This window comes from Panthera pardus, unplaced genomic scaffold (genome assembly GCF_024362965.1).
Source record: "Panthera pardus isolate Hobbes unplaced genomic scaffold, ASM2436296v1 HiC_scaffold_25, whole genome shotgun sequence".
NCBI lineage: Eukaryota > Metazoa > Chordata > Mammalia > Carnivora > Felidae > Panthera > Panthera pardus.
In genome coordinates, this window is record NW_026526821.1 from 46411526 (window position 1) to 46429184 (window position 17659).

General features: G+C 53.4%; 1 protein-coding gene across 1 annotated transcript; it reads right to left on the minus strand.

Annotated features, from left to right (window-relative positions):
* Window positions 1-1056: 1056 nt before the first annotated feature.
* On the minus strand, window positions 1057-12042 carry NKX2-2 (NK2 homeobox 2). Its single transcript, XM_019462370.2, is given in 5 exon segments — window positions 1057-1221; window positions 1223-1731; window positions 2688-3383; window positions 8987-9131; window positions 11915-12042. Coding segments are annotated over 3 exon segments (822 nt in total). The 5' UTR covers window positions 2947-3383; window positions 8987-9131; window positions 11915-12042; the 3' UTR covers window positions 1057-1167.
* Window positions 12043-17659: the final 5617 nt, after the last annotated feature.

A 17659-nucleotide genomic window follows, 5' to 3' on the forward strand; every position in this document is an offset into this window, starting at 1 on the left:
GGCGCTAGAGGCCCGGGAGAGGGCAGGCGACCTCGGGCTTCGGGTCGACAGCTCGAAGACCCAAGGCCAAGCGCTCCCGCCCCAGCCCGGGATCCGAGGCGCGGGGGTTGGCCAGCCCGCCCGGGCGAGGCCTGTTTCGCGAGCCTTTCCAGCGCCCTGGGAGTCCCCGGTTCCCTGCCCCGAGGGGAAGCGTGGATGAGGCCTCAGGCCCGGCGCAGGGCGACAAAGTAAGACAAACGGGAGGGCCGGGCTTGGTTTTTTTAAACACAGGATTTTTATTAAAATTCTTATTTAAAAAATCGAAAGCTTTCAGCGCCCGGCGCTCTTGGGGAACCGCACGGAACCGCTGAGCTCCAAGTTCCGGGGCTCAGGACCCGGAGATGGGGCAGGGGGCTTCTCGCCTACACATTTTTTTCTTTTTCATATTTGAGAAATGTTTGCACTGAACAAAATATAAAAAGAAAAGAAAGCAGGAGTAACCAAACAGAAGCAAACCAAAAACAAACCACAAAGAAAGGAGATGGGCCCCGAGGGAGAACAGGCCCGCACTGAAGATCATTTTGGCAACACTCACCACCGATATTTACAACGAAAAGCGAAATCTGCCACCAGTTGTGAGAACGTTTACATGGCCATAAATATTTAGCATTTTCTTATAAAAAAAAAAAGGAGGAAAAAATTCTCTATATTTTTAAAGTGTTCTCCACTTGCTTTAGAAGAAGACGGCTGACAATATCGCTACTCACACAAACATATTTTACAAAATTCACAAAAGCGGGGAGGGGGATGTGTTGGTCTTTTTCTCGTTCTCAAGTGAGGACGCTATCGCTGGGACGATTTGGTTCCCCCCCCCCCCGGGGGGAGGCAAAGAAGCGAAGCTGCGCAAACATTCTGTAAACACGGCTTAGAGTTCAGCCCTCTCCAAAGGTTCCGAAAGAGAGAGGGATGGGGCAGAGCTGCGTGGATGGAATCTGCCACTCCAGAGAGTCTCAGGCAACCTCCCGGCGCCTCCCCAACGGAGCCAAGAGTCAGCTCGACTCCAAAATAATAGTTATAATAATAATAATAATAACCACCGTAAGGACCGAGTCCTCCTCGCCGCCGCCGCCGCCGCCGCCGCCGGGGTGGGGCCTGGGCCTAGGGCCGCGAGTCTCGGAGGGGCGGCGCTCACCAAGTCCACTGCTGGGCCTGGACAAGGGGGTGTGCTGTCGGGTACTGGGGGGGTGCTGGCCGAGCTGTACTGGGCGTTGTACTGCATGTGCTGCAGAGACTGCGCGCTGTAGGCCGAAAAGGGGATGCCCGCCTGGAAGGTGGCGGCTGCCAGGTCCTGGGCTTTGAGCGCGTGGCACGGTTTGCCGTCCCTGACCAAAACGGGCACGGCCACCCGGCGCGGCGAGGGTAGGGGTGTTACCTCCATACCTTTCTCCGCCCGGGCGCGCTTCATCTTGTAGCGGTGGTTCTGGAACCAGATCTTGACCTGCGTGGGCGTGAGGCGGATGAGGCTGGCCAGGTGCTCGCGCTCGGGCGCCGACAGGTACCGCTGCTGCCGGAAGCGCCGTTCCAGCTCATAGGTCTGCGCCTTGGAGAAGAGCACCCGCCGCTTCCGCTTCTTGCCCGCGTCCCCCCCGCCGCCCGGGGTCTCCTTGTCATTGTCCGGTGACTCGTCGGCCGAGGGCTCCGGGGACTTGGAGCTTGAGTCCTGGGGCGCCGCGCCGGCCGCCAGCCCATGCACTGGGGGAGAGAGAAGCGCGTCAGGCGCCTGGAGGCCGCGCGCCGGCACAGCCAGACCCTGAGCGCCCGGGATCCTCCGTGCGCCCTCGGCCCTCGGCGCCGCGAAGACTGGCCGTACTGCCTTCGCCTTGACCCCCGCCCTGATCCCTGCACGACAAAACCGTTGGCTTCCCCCAGGGGAAAGAGGAAAAGCGACTTGAGTGGGGGGCTCCAGACTCGCGTTTCTAGGGGTTCTCACAGTGTGGGTGCGTATTTGGGGGGAGTGGCGCGCGGAGAAGATCTTTGCGGGTTAAGGGCTCCGGCCCCCTTAAGCAGTTTCCTCTCCGGAGGAACGTGGGTAGATTTTTAAAAGAAAACCCCCACAATCCCGGCATTGATCGGCTCGGCCATTTAAGGGAGGTTTTTGGGGGCTTTCGTTTTTGCTTTCGGACTTTCTGGACACCCTCCGCACCGCACAAAGCGTCCTCTATGATCTTGCAAGGGGGCAGGGTGAGCTATTTATACACGAGCTACCGGGAGCCTCCCCCACCCTCTACCCGTACCCCGAGGCTCGCTGGCTCGCTCCAGTGCTCCAGGCCAGTCTCTCCTGGCTGTGGGGATGGGGGGAGTGGGGGGGAGGGTTCCGACCGGAGCCATCAGTCCTGGGTTGACTTCTGTAACCAGCCCTTGGGAGGTATTCCCCTCCCCTCCCCCTCGTTTCCCCAATTTCTTGCTTTGAAAAAAACATCCGAGACCAAGTCTTTTTCCGGTACGGGGATGGGGGGGGGGGGGGAGGAGGTTGAAAAGGGGGAAAGAGCTAGGGCATCATTAACAAGTGTTAAAAATCTTTCCAGAGGAGCAGGGCGAGGGGTCTGAGTTTAGATGGCTCCTTCCCCTTTCTCCCCCAGTGTCCATCCCGAGCTTCAGCCACGGGAAGAGAGGCGCTACGGCCGCAGCGGCCAAGTTTCGCTACTTACGGGAGTACTGGAGGCCCTCGGTGCTGGCCAGCCAGCGCGTATATGGGTTGTCGCTGCTGTCGTAGAAGGGGTTCTTCAGGGGCAGGCTCTGCACCGTGTCCAGGGTGCCCTGCCCCAGCGGCCCGGCCCTCTTGGCGGGCTCCGGCCCCTCGCTCTCCTCCTCTGGCCCTTCGGCCACCGAGCCCTCCTCATCGTTGGTGTCCGGCAGGTCCAAGATGTCCTTGACCGAAAACCCCGTCTTTGTGTTGGTCAGCGACATGGCTCAGGACCCCGCAATTTATGCAGCAAAGTTGTAGCTTCACTTGGTCAATTCGTGGCGCTCCCCAGTTGGGGCAGGGAGGGGGTATGGGGGGGAAGGGATAGGGGGAGGGGAGGAGGGGGTGGGCTTTAATTATTGAGATAATTATTATTTTAAAAAAGCGAAAGAAACTATAAGGAAGGGTAGGGGAGAAAAAAAGGCCAAAAGCAACGCCTGTGTCTTCTCTGAAACCACGCTGAAATGGACGCGGGGACTGGGCGGCCAGTGCGCCGAGCGCTGCGGGCCGGGCCCTAGTTTGTAACTCCAGGAGGGGTGCCAAGGAGGCGTCAGCTCGGGCTCCGGCGGCCGCTCGGCGCGCGGTGGCGGCTGGTGGCGAGGAAAAAATGGGCCATTGCCCGAGCGATCAGTCCATATAAGGCTGGGCTCCACTCACGAACCTGGGGAGAGGGGGGAGAAGAGGGGGAGAAAGAGAGGGAGGGAAAGAGAGGGAGGGAGGGGGAGCCAGAGAGGGAGCGAGAGAAGGGTGGAAAAAAAAAGGGGGGGAGACGTTAAAACGCAAAGGTTGGACACGTGTGGGCGGGTCTTGGAAGTCAAGTGGATGAAGACAGTATTTGCAGATGTGAAATTGTGGGTTTTGGGGAGCTCCGCGCTCCCAGCCAACGGCCCTCTAGAGCAAGATGAGAGGTGTAACGTGTCAATTAATTGCAAAGACGGGGCGAGCCTTTTTTACCCAGTATTTACATACAAAGGACCACCGCGTCGCTCGCGAGTCCACACACTTGAAAAGGCCGTTTTAACAAATTGCATCTTTAAAAAAGCGGAGGAGGAGGAGAAAACAAAACAGAAACCGAGAGGAGCAAAAAAAAAAAAAAAAAACAAAAAACAAAAAAACAAAAAAAAAAACCACACACACACACACAAACAAAAACAAAAAACAAAGCAAAAAACAAAAACAGAAACAAAAAAAACCCCCAAAACCCAAAAAACCAATCTTAACATTCACCGGTTCCTACCTCCCCGCCCCCGTGCGCCCGCCCCCAGCAAGCCAGAAAATTGGCGATTTGTGGTGCCTTTGGAAAAGGGGGAGGGGGCGAAGGCTGAGCCGCGGAAATCTCTCCTCCTCATCGCTGGTGGTTCCCTAAACAAGATCCGGTTCAAATGGCAAGAGCCCAACTTCTGTAAGCCTCCTAGGTCAATATTTTGGTTGAGGCTTAAGGATGAGCACTAGAAATGACAAGGCAAGTAATTGATTCTAGTTAACGCCGAAAGAGCCCGAAACCCAGGAGAGGGATCGGCTTGGGGCCGGCCGGAGCCACCACCAAACGACCCCACCCCCCTCCAGCCACCCTTTATTTGCTAAAGACTTATTTATTTCCTTCACTCCGCCTCTCTCTCCCCAACCCCCTTCCTTTTCTAAGCGGCCCGGGAGGACTGCGCAGTTCACTCGCTGCTTTGCGGGCGGCCCAGGGAGGGGCGGGTGGGGGGTAGGGAACTCGAACTTGGGCTGGGTTCTGTCCCCTGCCCCGCCGCCTCTGGGCTCCGCGGGCCGCAGTCTCCTGGCAGAGGAAAGGGCAGACGGCCCCGAGCCCTTCTTGCCCATTATTATGCCTCGACCTTCCAGCCCCCTCCCTCTCCAGCCTCCAGCAGAGGTGGAGCGTTAGGAAGGGAGAGGGGAGGAGTGGAGAGACAGGGGCGCTGTATCCAGCCCGGGTGAGGACCCCGAAAGCCACGGGGGAGGGGGGTCGCAGGGTAGGCGGATGGTGCTGTGTTTTCTTCGGAGTTTTCTTCTCTCAAGCAAGTCCTTAAATTTCGTCTCCTTTTAGTCACCCCAGGAGCGCAATGGGAGTACTAGCTCCAGGCTCCCAGCGGGCATTAGGTTTGTGTGAAGTTTCCAACCTTTCGCCAGTCTGGGAACTGAACTTTCCTAGGGCAGCACCTTCTCTGGGGCGCTGGGGAAGAGAAGTCAAAGCAGTACTGCCCGCCCCTCTTTCCAGTTTTTTTTTGTCGGGGAGGGAGCAGTTGAGGGGTAAGGTTTGCTACCTGAGGCTCCTGTCCGTCCCAGAAATGCGTCTTGAAGGTGCTTTGCCCGGGGGTGGGGGTGGGGTGGGAAGGAACAGAAAGGGCCGCGCGCGGAGCTCCGGGTCTCGCCTTCCCCTCTGCCCTTAGCCCCACGGCGCGGAGCGGAACGCGCGGACGCCCCGTCTGCTCCACGCTCAGCTGCGGCGGCCGCCTAGCCCCTGTCGCCCCCGGGTTGCCAGCGACCGGCGAGGGCGGCTCTCCTCGAGCCGTTCGGCGGCTTTCTGCAGCCCTGGCTGCCTCGCCCCCAGTATGTGACGTGGGTGACAATGGCCCAGGTTAGAGCGAGCCCCTCGTCGGCGCGTCCTGGGTGGTCGGACCCGGGCAAACACAAATACAAACCGATTGCTAAGCTGCGGACAATGAGCGAAATGTAGACAAATGTCCCGCTCCCGTTGGAAGCCTTTGTCCCGGCTCGGTTTTTGCATTTATTTCAGTGGCGAAATAATACATGATTGACGCTCTCTTTCAACGTGTCCTAACTGTTTGGAATAAATCTAAGGCTGTTCCTAGTTGTCATGGCGTTCAACCCTTTTCAATGGACTATCTCTTCATTCATTTCTGAATCCGTCCACAATATTAAGGAAACCCCTTCATGTCGACGCTCCCCATTCCCCTCTTTCTCCTCCTACTTTTTCTTTTCTCCTTTCTCCCCCTCCTTCCTCTTTTTTTCCCTGCAAGAATTAGAAACTGGTTTGAATCGTGTTCCTCGAACCCCTTACTTTTCGTGCTTTTTTCTTCTGTCTCTCCAGTCTCTGTCTTTCCCAGCCTCTCTCCCCATTGCCTCCCCCTCCCCCCTTTCACGTGGGAGCTCTCTGCCCTGTCCTGTCGGAGCGAGGAAGTTGGTTCTCCAGGAGTTGGGGGGTGGGGGGAGGCAGGCGGGCTGAGTTTGGAAACAGAGGCAGGCTGGGCCTGCCCCTAGCCATTGTTAGTCCACTGCTAAATAAATAACTGGCCAGAGAAAGTTCCTCAACGCGAGCATTGCAGAAAATACCCTCCTGTGGTTCCTCCCCTTGCTCCTCTCTCCCAAGGAGGGGGGTGTCTTGGGGACTAGAGCAGTCTCCAGGGATGGGGAAGGGCCAGAAATGAGTCTGGTTGGGCCAGGTCAATCAATTCTTGGGTTAGGTGAAAAATGGTCTTTTGGCAAGAAGTGTCCCTGTTTGCACATCCTCAGAGCCATCTTGGGGGGGGGGTGTCACCTCCAGGCTCCCTCTCAGAGTTCGCTCATTTCCTCACCTTGGAACCACCTAGCTCCATTCCCAAAGTCTCCCTCCCTTCCTCCAACTTAGAGGGCCTTTCTCCCAAGATGTAACCATCCTGCCCTCATTTGTCTGGGCCCCTCCCTTCTCCCTGGGAGCCTCCACGGTAGGCCAAGCACCTGAGAGACCACTATTTTCCCACCGGAATCCAGGCTCCTGGGAATTCATCATGGAGAGGGAGTGCTGACAATGGGGCCTGGAGAAGGAGACCCCTAGCTCAATTCTGGAAGGTCGAGCTCCCCAACCGTTACTGCTCCCTTGGTCTCCACTAGCCAGAGAACTTCCACCCTCAAGTCACAGGGTTCCCTTCCAGGAGCACTGGCGGGGCCACACTTTTCCTGCCAGCACAGGCCAGTGGCTGGATATCAGCTTCCTCCTCCACGTTCACCCCAGCTCGGACTCGCATTTTTCCTTCCCTTGGTCTCGGGAACCTCCGCCTCACCTCCAGCAGCCGCGCTCCGCTCCCCGCGGAGCCAGAGCCTCTGCGCTCAGGGTCTCTCTCCTGGGACCTCGCGAGTCCATTTTCCCCATCGCTTCGTCGCCCGTGTGGTTCCCGCGTCCGCTTCCAGAGCGCTGACATTTGCAATTGAAAAGGCGCAGGGAGACCGCTGGGAGGCTCATAATTGAAGGGGAGAAACTCTGCTTGTTAGAGGAAGATCATAAAATGCAAGTCCCCCAGGAGTGGCCTGCGGACGCTGGGAGGCCGGCGCCGGACCAGCTGGCTGCCCGGGGCAAGTCCTGTGCCAAAGCACGCTCCAAGTTCTCCCCGATTTCATGCAGCAGGGAAGAGCCGGGGCCCAGCACCAAACGCACCTTCCCACACAAATTAAACAGGTGATTGCATTCCAAGGACTCCTCAAGAGGTCTCTCTGGGAGCACCCCAGCCTGGCCTTGCCCAGCCTTTTCCAGCCCAAGATCTCGTGTCCAGGGAGATCCCATGCGCCCAGCAAGCTGAAGACCCAGCTCCACACCCCTGTCCCATCTCTAGAATCCTTTATTAATATCCCCACTACCCACACCCTGTCAGTTCTAAACAATGCGTGTCGCCTGGCACCATTTTCAGCTGTACTTGGATGTGCTCTAGTCTCCCCAACTGGGTACTTTAATAAATTCTCTCCAGGTTCCATCTTGCAGCCAGGAGAAGACACTGTCCTGGTTCCACCACATTTGGGTTGGGGCTTTAAGCTCTGCTGGCGGTGAAGGACTGGTGAGCGCTCTGCTAGGGGCCTTCTGCGGCTGCAAACTTGGGGAAGAAGTTGAGATGGGTGCTGGAAGTTTGATCTTAGCATGTTCTAGGCCTGAGATAGTTTGGGTGTCTTTGGTGTGCAGCACCAACTAGCACCCCTTGCCAGGGTTATCAGGGCAGCTAGAAGTCCTTGTCCCTGGTGTTCATCCTCAGCGTTGGGGTTCCAGGTGCTCTAGAAATCTCAGAAGTCTGTATTCCTTCTTCTGGCATTTGGTATGGGTGCAAAGGGAGGCGCAGCCACCCCCCCCCCCCAGGGCAGGTGGGGGAGAGGGACAAAGGAATCTTTTTCCCTAGAGGCCAGACGGAACCTCCTTTGGGAGGTTTCTCAGGCGGCTAAGCTTCCCTCTGCCGCTCTGGGTTCCGGAGGGACTGAAGCGCAGGCGGCTGGAGAGGGCGGCTTGGGGAGCTAAACAATCGCCGGAGGCCCAGGAGGGGAGGTGAATGTACACAGGCTAAGTGGCCCCACTCCAGGACAAGTGGCCCTCCAAGTCGGCCCAGTGTTTACCTGTTTACTTTCCCAGGTAGCTCAAACACGAGCGCCTTTTCTGAGCTCCGGAGCATGTGGACGGCCCTGGTGCGCCCTGCGTCCCAGCTTCTCATTTGCCCCACAACGCAGCTTTACCGTCCCTCCGTCTGGGGGAGGGGTGAAGTCCAAAACGCAGGAAACCAGGCAAGAAAGGAAGATACTTGTGGAAAGTGAGGAGAGGCCTGGGTACACCCCACGCCTGAGAGCCCGGCTTGGTGTGCCAGTTGATGGAGTGGGCGTGCTGGGGTGGCATTCGGCCCCGCCCCCACACCTCTCCATCTCCGTTCTGGGCTAGAGAGCCTCTTGGGAGCCCGCTCTGCTCACATCCTTCCCCTTTCAGGCTGGTGAAAACTTGCAGCTTACGTGCGTCCTCCAGGGGAGTTTAGGGCAGAAAAAGTCCTGGGGAGCACCTTGTGGGTCAGTTCTAAAGAGGGGTGGCCTTGAGGAGCCCAAAGCTTCCGGAGCCCTAGGTGGCACCCCTCACCCTCCCTACCCACAAATCGCCTCCAGTCATTAAAAATACAAGGTCTTTCCCCTTTATTTGGAAACACTGATTTGTTTGATTTCATTCTTTTTCTTCTTCCTTTTTGGAGTGAAAGAGGTTGAAAAGAAACTCCTTCCCTGGTACAGTATGTGGCTGAGCTCTCAGTTCCCCGCACATCCCATCTCGGATAACAACCTTCAAGTGGATTAATTTATTGTCTGGTTAGCGCCAAGGTGCAAGCGCTTGTCTTCATTCACTCCCGAAACAAAGCGCGTTGCACCTTCCTGCTCTGGCGAGGATTAGAGGCGCGCACACAAAGGTTTTGTCGGAGGGGGAAGGTTTATTTTATCGCGGGTTGGAGACTCGGAGCGTGGCGTGCACTCGAAATCAGTGGGGGAAGGAAAATGTCGCCCAGTCTGGTCCCTGAGCCGGGAGATAAAGACGCTCACCTTTAAGATGCACACCTCCCAAACGGCCCCGATGGCGGCTTGGATATCAGGTCGGGGTTGCAGGAAGCAAGGTGTGAGCTCTGGCCTCCCCATGAAAGAAGTCGAGGTGTGTGGCCCAGGGTACCACCCCAAGCAGAGACGTTTCCTAACCAGAAAACTGAAAGTCAGGCTTTTCTCTGGTGGGTTCAAGCACCAACTGGCATTGCTTTCTGCTCCTGGGAGAAGGAAAGTGAGTCCTTGCAGCCTGTGTTGGGGAGGCCTAAAGCCCAGTCAGAGTACAACTTTCTGAGGCCAGGCCACCACAGGGGCAAATCTCTGGCAGGAGAGACCCACAACCATTGGACCAGATGGCCAGAAAGTGGGGGCTAATGAGAAGGGAAAGAAAATTTCAGTCCCCTTTGGGTTCAAGCATAAGGTGAGTTTTTTCTTTCTTTGGTTAATACTATGTTAACTCTTAAAATTGACCCAGAAGGACAATCCTTCCAAGTCACCAAGAAGGTGACTTCTTGGACAGATAAGTTTTCCAGGCCCAGAGAAGGAGCTCAGATTCTGTGTCTGGGAAAAAGCCCCTCCCCCCACTTAGTAGCCGCTCTGAGAAACCGTGGAAAGAAGACCTGATCTTGGCACCTAGAGCTTGGATTTCCCCTGCAATTAATTGTGGGGGCAGCTAGCAGGCATCTTAGTGAACTATCTTCCCCTAGTCTTTTTTTCAAGGTGAAATACACAACACTTCCCAATTATCTGCCTCAAATAGGAAAGAAAGAAAGAAAGAAAGAAAGAAAGAAAGAAAGAAAGAGAAAGAAAGAAAGGCAACTATCTCCCGAGGACATAAATTGTAATAGAAATTAGGATTTCTCTATTAATCAGCCTCATTGTGTGGGCGTAAAACCCTGAGGACATATGTTAGGACTTTGATAAATGCACTTTAATGACATCTTTGAAAATGCATCCAATAAAATAAAAGGCGAGAAAAGCCGTTTAACTTTCATGGATGTTAAATTGAACACGAAATGTGGCTCGGGGCACGCTACAAAATGGAACCGGCCTCCCTCCAATATTTTCTTTAAAAACGCAGCTCTAAGCCCCCCTTGGGCCAAATGAGCCTGTCCCAGCCAATCCATTGTCGCTGGTTTATTGGGGAACCAAACGCCACGTCCCCCCGGGGCGAACCCCTTTGCTTTATTCGTTCGCGCTGCTCTGATGATTAAATATGTTACAATGAGATTACACAGCGTCAGTGTTGCCTTCAGGAACGTTCGTCCAGCCAAGCCCGACCTTCCCCCCCGATAAGGGCGATTTCAATGCAGGAGATTTGGGTTTCTCAAAGAAACACGACGCTGAAAGCACGTTCTTATCTGAATATACTTCTTAGCACGTGACAAAATCATTACCACAAGACTTGGAAAAACAAGCGGCCTCTTCTAATGGGTTAGTATTCAACACCCAACGCTGGGTCGGGCGGGCTCATGTGCAATGTAGTCATTGCCGGCGCAGGGAAGCCATGCTCTCAGCCTGCGCTGAAACAGGCTAGGGCCAGGCAGGACGAGGAACCGATCTGCGAGGGCACTGGAGGGAAGGGGTCCTGGGGATCTCCCTCTCAGGTCTAAAATCTGAGGACCAGAGGTCTGCGACCCTCCTCCAGACGCAACACCCCTTTTCACCCCCCCGGCGCCACCAGCGTGGAGCAGGCGCTAGAGGCGCACCAAAGGGCCCCTTGCTCCTTGCGGTGTTTGTGTGTGGCTGGGGGAAAGGGTTGGAGCTGAGGGGGCGCCCCTGGGAGACCAGGACCTCAGCAGACCCCACAGAGGCTCATTTCTGATCCTCTGGCGATCTCTACTGACGCAAACGAGAACTGTCTGGTGCCCGGCGAGGCCCGGGAGACACTCGCCCCCTCAAAGTCCAAGCTCAGGCCGCCTCCTCTTCCCCCCTACCACGGCTCGCGCCCCCGCGCTGGGCCTTCCTGCCTGCGACTCCCGCCACTTACCCTCCTTCTGCTACCTTGCGGCCGGGTTCCGCCGGAGAACCCCTTTCTCTACTAGGCGCCACCTCCAAATTACCTTTAGGACTTCTGCCTCCGCCTTAACCCCCAGTCCCGACCACCCACTGCTCACAGCAGGAGACTCACCGGGCGGAGGTGGGTGCAGAGGCGCGCCCTCCCTTACGGCGGCCAGGGCAGCCCCGGAGCATCCGGCACCCGGCAGTGGGGAGGGGGCTGGCGAGGCGCCCGGAGCGCCCGCTCCGCCTCCCACTCCCGGCGCCGCGACTACAGCCGCGCAGCATTTCAAGGCGCGTCTTTATCTAGCCCTCCACCTACTCGGACCCCCACCCCCAACCTCGGGCGCCCCTCCCCCACCGCGCGCCCTCCCGGGCGGGGCTTGCAACACCGCCGCGGCCCTCCACCTCCCCTCCTCCCGGCCGCGCACCTGCCCAGCCCCACCGGGCAGTCCCGTTTCAGCGGCTCCGCGGGAAAGCGCACGGCGTCAGGAGCACTTGGCCTAGGCTGCAGGTAAAACTTTTACCGTCTGGGGGCGCGACGGGAGGGACCGGCCCCTCCCCGAGTGCCTCCGCCCCCCTAGACCAGCGGAGTCCGCTGATGACTTCGGACGCCCTGCACTTGCCCACCTGCTGCTTCCGGACTCCAAGGCTTGGGGACCGAGCCCAGTCGGGCGCCGCGAATGGGAGGGGCGCTCCAGAGGGTGCGCGGAGGACTCAAAGCCTGGCACAGCCTGGCCGGACGGCAGTGCCCCAAGACCCCTCTCCCTTGGCCCGCCGCAGAGACAGCGCCCGGAGCTCGTTCCGTTCCCCGGCGGCAGCGGAGGCCCGCGCCTGACCGCGAGGGGCGACGCCGACTCCACTGCGGCTCTCGGGCTCCGCCGGGTTCCTCGCCGCCCCCAGTACGCCCGCCCTGCATGCGAGCGGGAGGCTCACCTGGAGCGCGGCCGAGCCGCTGGGGCCAGGGCTCCACCAGCGCGCAGGTCCCCGGCCGCTCTTTATCCCAAGCTGCGGAGTGGCGGGCACTCGGGCAGTGGCGCTGCGCGGCCGGCCGGAGAGCGCTCCCCCTCCCGGCTCCGGCTCCCGGCCCGGCGGCCCCACCCTCCCGACTCCGGGCCCCGCGGCAGCCGCGCAGCCTCCGCGGAGGGGGCCGCTCCCCAGAGCCGCGCGCGCTCTGTTTGTTTTCCTTGCCCGACTGACGTGAGTCAAAATATTGGCCATATGTTCAGCGGTAATAAATTGGGTATGAGCGCAAACACACTTGGGCTTCGATGGCTCTTTCAGCTGCCACATGGCGGGCTTCGGGGGGGAGGGAGCTGCCACTTTGCCTCGGCCCCGACCCCCTCAAACAAGCGGGTAGGTGCCCTCTCCCTAGCGTCCCTCTGAGCTGGAGATTGGGACCCCAGATATCTCCTCTTCTTCGCCCCTCCTCGGTCGCAACCGTGCCTTGGACCCTGCAGCCTAGAGCCGGGGCTGCTGGTTAACAAGGTCGCCATCTATAAATTGCTCGGTCGCTAAGACGCCATAAAACCGAAGGGCCAGATGTGGCACGTTATTTATGTGTGAAACAGCGTTTACATTAGATACGCCGACCCAAGGCCGATAGCACGACTTCTCGGGAGGTCACAGACCTCTCGCCCCGGGCTATAGGCTCCGCCCCCAGGACGCTTACTCCCTCCAGATTGAGGGGTGTTGGTCTTTCTGGGAAAGGGGTTCAGCTCTCTGCGGCCTAGGAAGAAAGTGATTTCAGTGCACCCGTGCCAAGGTGCCACCTGTCCAGGATTAGAGACAGCCTCTGGGATTTATTTCTGTAGTTTTTCTGTTTCCTTTTTTTTTTTTTTTCTCAGAGGGCCTGGGAGGCTGTTTCATTTTCCAGGCGGTGGATACGTTCCATGGGACTTTGGTCTGAACAGGAAAGGTGGCATTTGAAAGCTGAAGATTTTCGGCCCTGTGAGATTTGAGGATGGGAGCTCCCTGACTCCTGAGGGAGGGGGTTTTTTGAAGGGGGCAGAGATGCAATTGGAACAGTCCACCTGGCTGAGGGAGCAACTGAGATTAGTCTTACCTCAAACCTGACTGTGGACTCCAGTGTCAGATGTCACCCACCTTATTTAAATTAAATGGAGCCAAGGCACTCAGACAGAGGCAATCCTGGCATTGGACATGAAATTGGAGCTGCCCTGTGTGCTTTAGGAAAGGGAGGTAAATACTGTGTAGTAATAGAAAACAATTGTTTTGTTTTTTCTCCTCTGGAAGGAGGCCTCAGGACTGCATGTCCCCAGACTGGTCACCTCACACTTTACTCTTATGAATTCATTAAGAGTCATTGTCTCTCCCGTGCCATTATTTTACTATTTCTTGAAGTGAACCAAATTCTCTCTGTGGTTAATAAGCACTGAGTCAGGCCCCCTACCTTCCTTTTCATCTTCAAAACACCTGGGGTTCCCTGAATGACATCTTCCATCTGGCCAAGGAAAATAAGAGATGAAAAATGTTGCCCTACTGCAGGGAAAAACATAAGCATTTGACTTGACTATTACAAGTTATCCTGGGTCTGTGTTCACTGGATAACGGTCCTCAGATGGCGGTTAAGGATGGAAAAATGATGCTGTAGAAAGAGGGTGGGAGAGAAGGGAAGAGTGGATATGGGGTGGGGGTGGGGATGAGGAACCCATTCAACAGGTGCAAAGAAGAGCTATAAAATGAAGCTCTTAATCTTAAGTGCCAAGCACAAAGAGTGCCTCTCCAGTCTGCTCTCCTGGGCGGTAGAGTGAGTTCCCAGAAATCTTTAGTTACTTCAGAGAAATCTGAGGCTGCACTCAAGCCTGCGGAGCTGGTGATCTTGGAAAATTATTACTGCATTTCATTCTTTTTTCTTGGATTTTTTCTGTAATCTTTGTTTACAGTTAAACCCCCAAATCTAGAGCGTATTTTTGGGTTTACACCACCTCCAAATGTAAACTCTGGGATCATTGATGAATAGCTTCTTTGGGTGAAAATAGTGTTTTGTGCCCAAAATTGGACAAGGGGATTTGAAGGCAGACCCTCACATTTGTAGCCCTTGTGAGAATGGGTCTCTTTGTCTAGCAGATGCCCTGGAGAGAGGCTTCTGTGTTTTCCTGCCCATATTGCTGACACCTGCTATGCAGTGAACAGAGATGCCCAGAGCTAGCTTATAACGTCGGTGTGTGGTGGTCTCCAGGTGGAAAACTGAGAGATGTTGACAAAGAGTACATCAAATCTGTCTTCATACCACTCTCCATTTAGGAAACCCTAGTTAAAAATAGCAAATGTACCAGGGCATTGACTAGGTAAATGCTAATAAAAATCTATTATAAAAGAGATGCAGTGGGGAGTAAGGTTTAAATGAAATACAACTGTTTAGGTACAACTCACTTGTCTTCTTATTGGGCTTATTTAGTAATCTGGTGCTAAACTTGATATACCTAAACACCTTCAGACCTACACAGATTTCATGCAGTGGCATTTCTTAGTTCCATAGTGTTTTTTTGTTTTTTGTTTTTTTTTTTTTTTTGAGAGGGAGAGAGAGAGACAAAGACAGAAAGCATGCATGTGCTCACGAGCAGGGGAGGGGCAGAGGGAGAAAGAGAGAGCTAAGCATGGAGCCTGATTCAGGGCTCGGTCTCATGGCTGTGAGATCATGACCTGAGATGAAGTCAAGAGTTGGATGCTTAACCGACTGAGCCACCCAGGCTCCCCAGTTCCATAGTCTTTTATACTATTATTACTTTAGAGACATTTCTGTTCTATCCATGGACTCAAAATTCATTGACTTTTAACACTGGAAAAACCTTCCTCCATGAAGTTCTCCAAAGGTATCATCATCTGCAAGGTGCTTATGTTGTACCCCTCTGGGAGAGAGCAGTTCTTTGTACTTACAAATAAAATCAACCCAAACAAAACTTTATACTGCTTTGAATTCAGCTAGTATATAATTGCATGGTCTCAAGAAGAGTTCTACTATGCTTCTTGCAGAGAGAGTTCCTTACCTGTCACTGCTGCCTAGGCCACTATGCAGTCCAGCCAATCAAGGAAGGCCAGTGCCTTGCTTGTGTTTCACCTGGGCATCATGCATAGTGGCCAGGGTGGCTCCATGGAGGTGAGAGCTGAGATGGAGGAAAGTCAGTGACCACCATGCCTGATCATGGAGAAGGTGCTGTCAGGAAGCTCAGAGTATCTGTAGATAATGTCAGAATGCAAATGGTGTATGGTAGAGACTCTACAGATGGGCAATGACCCTTCCACCTGCCCTTGGCCAGTGAAAGAGTCAACTGAGATGGATTCATGGTCCACTTTATTTGAAAGCACACCCACTTCTTTTCCTCCAGTGCACCCCTTAGCAGAGCCAGAAGACAGAGACATGGTCTTGTGACACTCTTGGGCCCCCAAAGATCAAGAATGATACCAGCTCCCTCTTATCTCCTGCAGCTCCTGGGTGAGTGAACGCAGCTGGACACAGATCATTTTTTTGTTAAAGCATTAGCAGTGGGCAGGGAATTTGGCAACATGTGTCAAATCTTCAAGGAGCAAAAATCAGATGCATCTAGAGATAAAAACTAGATTAGTAGTTGCCTAGAGTTGGGGACCCTGGTGAGGCTAAGTGATGGCTAAGGGATGGGAGGTTTCTTTTTGGGGCAATGAAAATGTTCTAAAAATGATTGTGGGATGATGGTCACACAACTCTATGAATATACTAAAAACCATTGACTTGTACAGTTAATTGGGCAAATTGTATGGTATGTAAATTATGTGTCAATAAAGCTGCTTAAAAATATCAAATTCATCCCTTTTTTTTTCCATCAGGGGTAGAAGGTGCTAGGCTAGAAGTTAGGAGGGGCTGGAGGAGATGGGGGAAGACAAGTAATTCTGAAAGCTGATTTTCACCCCCACCCTTTTCTGAGTATTTTCAAACAGAAATATTGAAAATAGTAGAGTGAACATTTATTCACCCTTTACATGGATTCAACAATTGTTAACATTTTGGCACAGATACTTTATCACCCTAGTAAAGACATTTTATTTTTGTTAAACTATTTAGAATTAAGGTTGTAGACATTGTGATACTTCCTCACAAATACTTTGTACATGTCTCCTAAGAACACACATTCTACAACATAATTACAACACCATTGCCATGCTTCAGAAAGTCAGCAGTTGTTCCATAACTTGCTCAAATTTGACCCATGACAAAGTGTATCTTTATAGCCTATTGATTTTGTCCAGACCCAGGACTTACTCAAGGTTTATATGCTGCGTTACTGCATTTTATATATATTTTTTATTTTTTACATCATTATACTTTGATTTTGTTTTTAATTTTGAGAGAGAAAGAGAAGGGGAGTGGGGCAGAGAGAGAGAGAGAGAGAGAGAGAGAGAGAGAGAATCCCAAGCAGGCTCTGCGCTACCCGTACAGAGCCTGACATGGGGCTTGAACTCCCAAACCATGAGATCATGACCTGAATTGAAATCAAGATTTGGACACTTAACTGAGTAATCCACCCAGGCAACTAAATGTCCTTATGCTCTTAATTTACAACAGTCCTTGTTATTTTCCTTCCTTCCCTTCTTTCTGGCATCAAGTTTTAAAGAACCCAGACCATTTGTAGAATACCACCCCCATTCTGGACCTGCCGCACTATGTTTTCCTGGTGTCATTTCCCTTGCTTCTTTATGTCCTGCACAGCCATAAACTGGATGTTAGATCTAGAGTCTGGATTGGGAGCATCACATGTGTGGTATGTCACTTTGCAGTTTGTTGGGAAGCAAATTCCTCCATTAGTGAGGCTAAATTTGATTACTTGGTTAAGATGGTGATTGTCAAATTGTACCATGTGAATTAGTAAGTGATTAGTAAGTAATCTGAGGGGTAAGCAATACTTTGGCATTGTTCTGATATTCTTTGTCACCATATTCCCCAATAACTTCCAACCACTGGTTTTTGGCATCCATTGCTTGAATTCCATTGCTCCTCCCATCTGTACTTGCTGGTATTTTTTTTCTGTAAAGAAGAGCTTCCTTTCCCTTGGGCCCCATCATGGACTCATGGAATTAAAATTTTTAATATGTTACAATCATTTAACACCATTCTTTTAATGCCTTGAGTTCTCCAAATTGTCCATGGCACAGCAATGCACTAGAAAGTGCTGTGGGAAAAGTCAGACATAGAAAATGATGAGAAACTTGAAGGATCCAATGAACCTGCAGAGTTAGTAGTTCTCAGTAACCCTAAATTATCATGGAAGACTTCTGTGTATATTTCTGGCCAACAATGAATGGTTCATCACCAGCTACAAAAAACTCATATTACACAGTTTCAGGGAGTTCAAATATGTTACAGATTAAAACCAATCAAAATACTTAACATAACTCAAGTATCACAGCATTAAAACAAGATGAAAGAGATCGATTATAAGAAATTGGTTCACATGACTATAGAGACTGGAAAATCCAGAATGTGCACAGCTGGCTGGCAAGCTGGAGACCCAGGGAAGAACTGATGTTGCAGTTCAAGTCTGAAGACCATCAGACAAGAGAATTCCTTTTTGTACTGTGGGGGGAAGGAAACAAATATTTTGTTCTTTTCAGACCTTCAACTGATTAGATGAAGCCCACCCACATGACGGAAGGTAATTTGCTGTGCTCTGATTTGAATGTTAATTG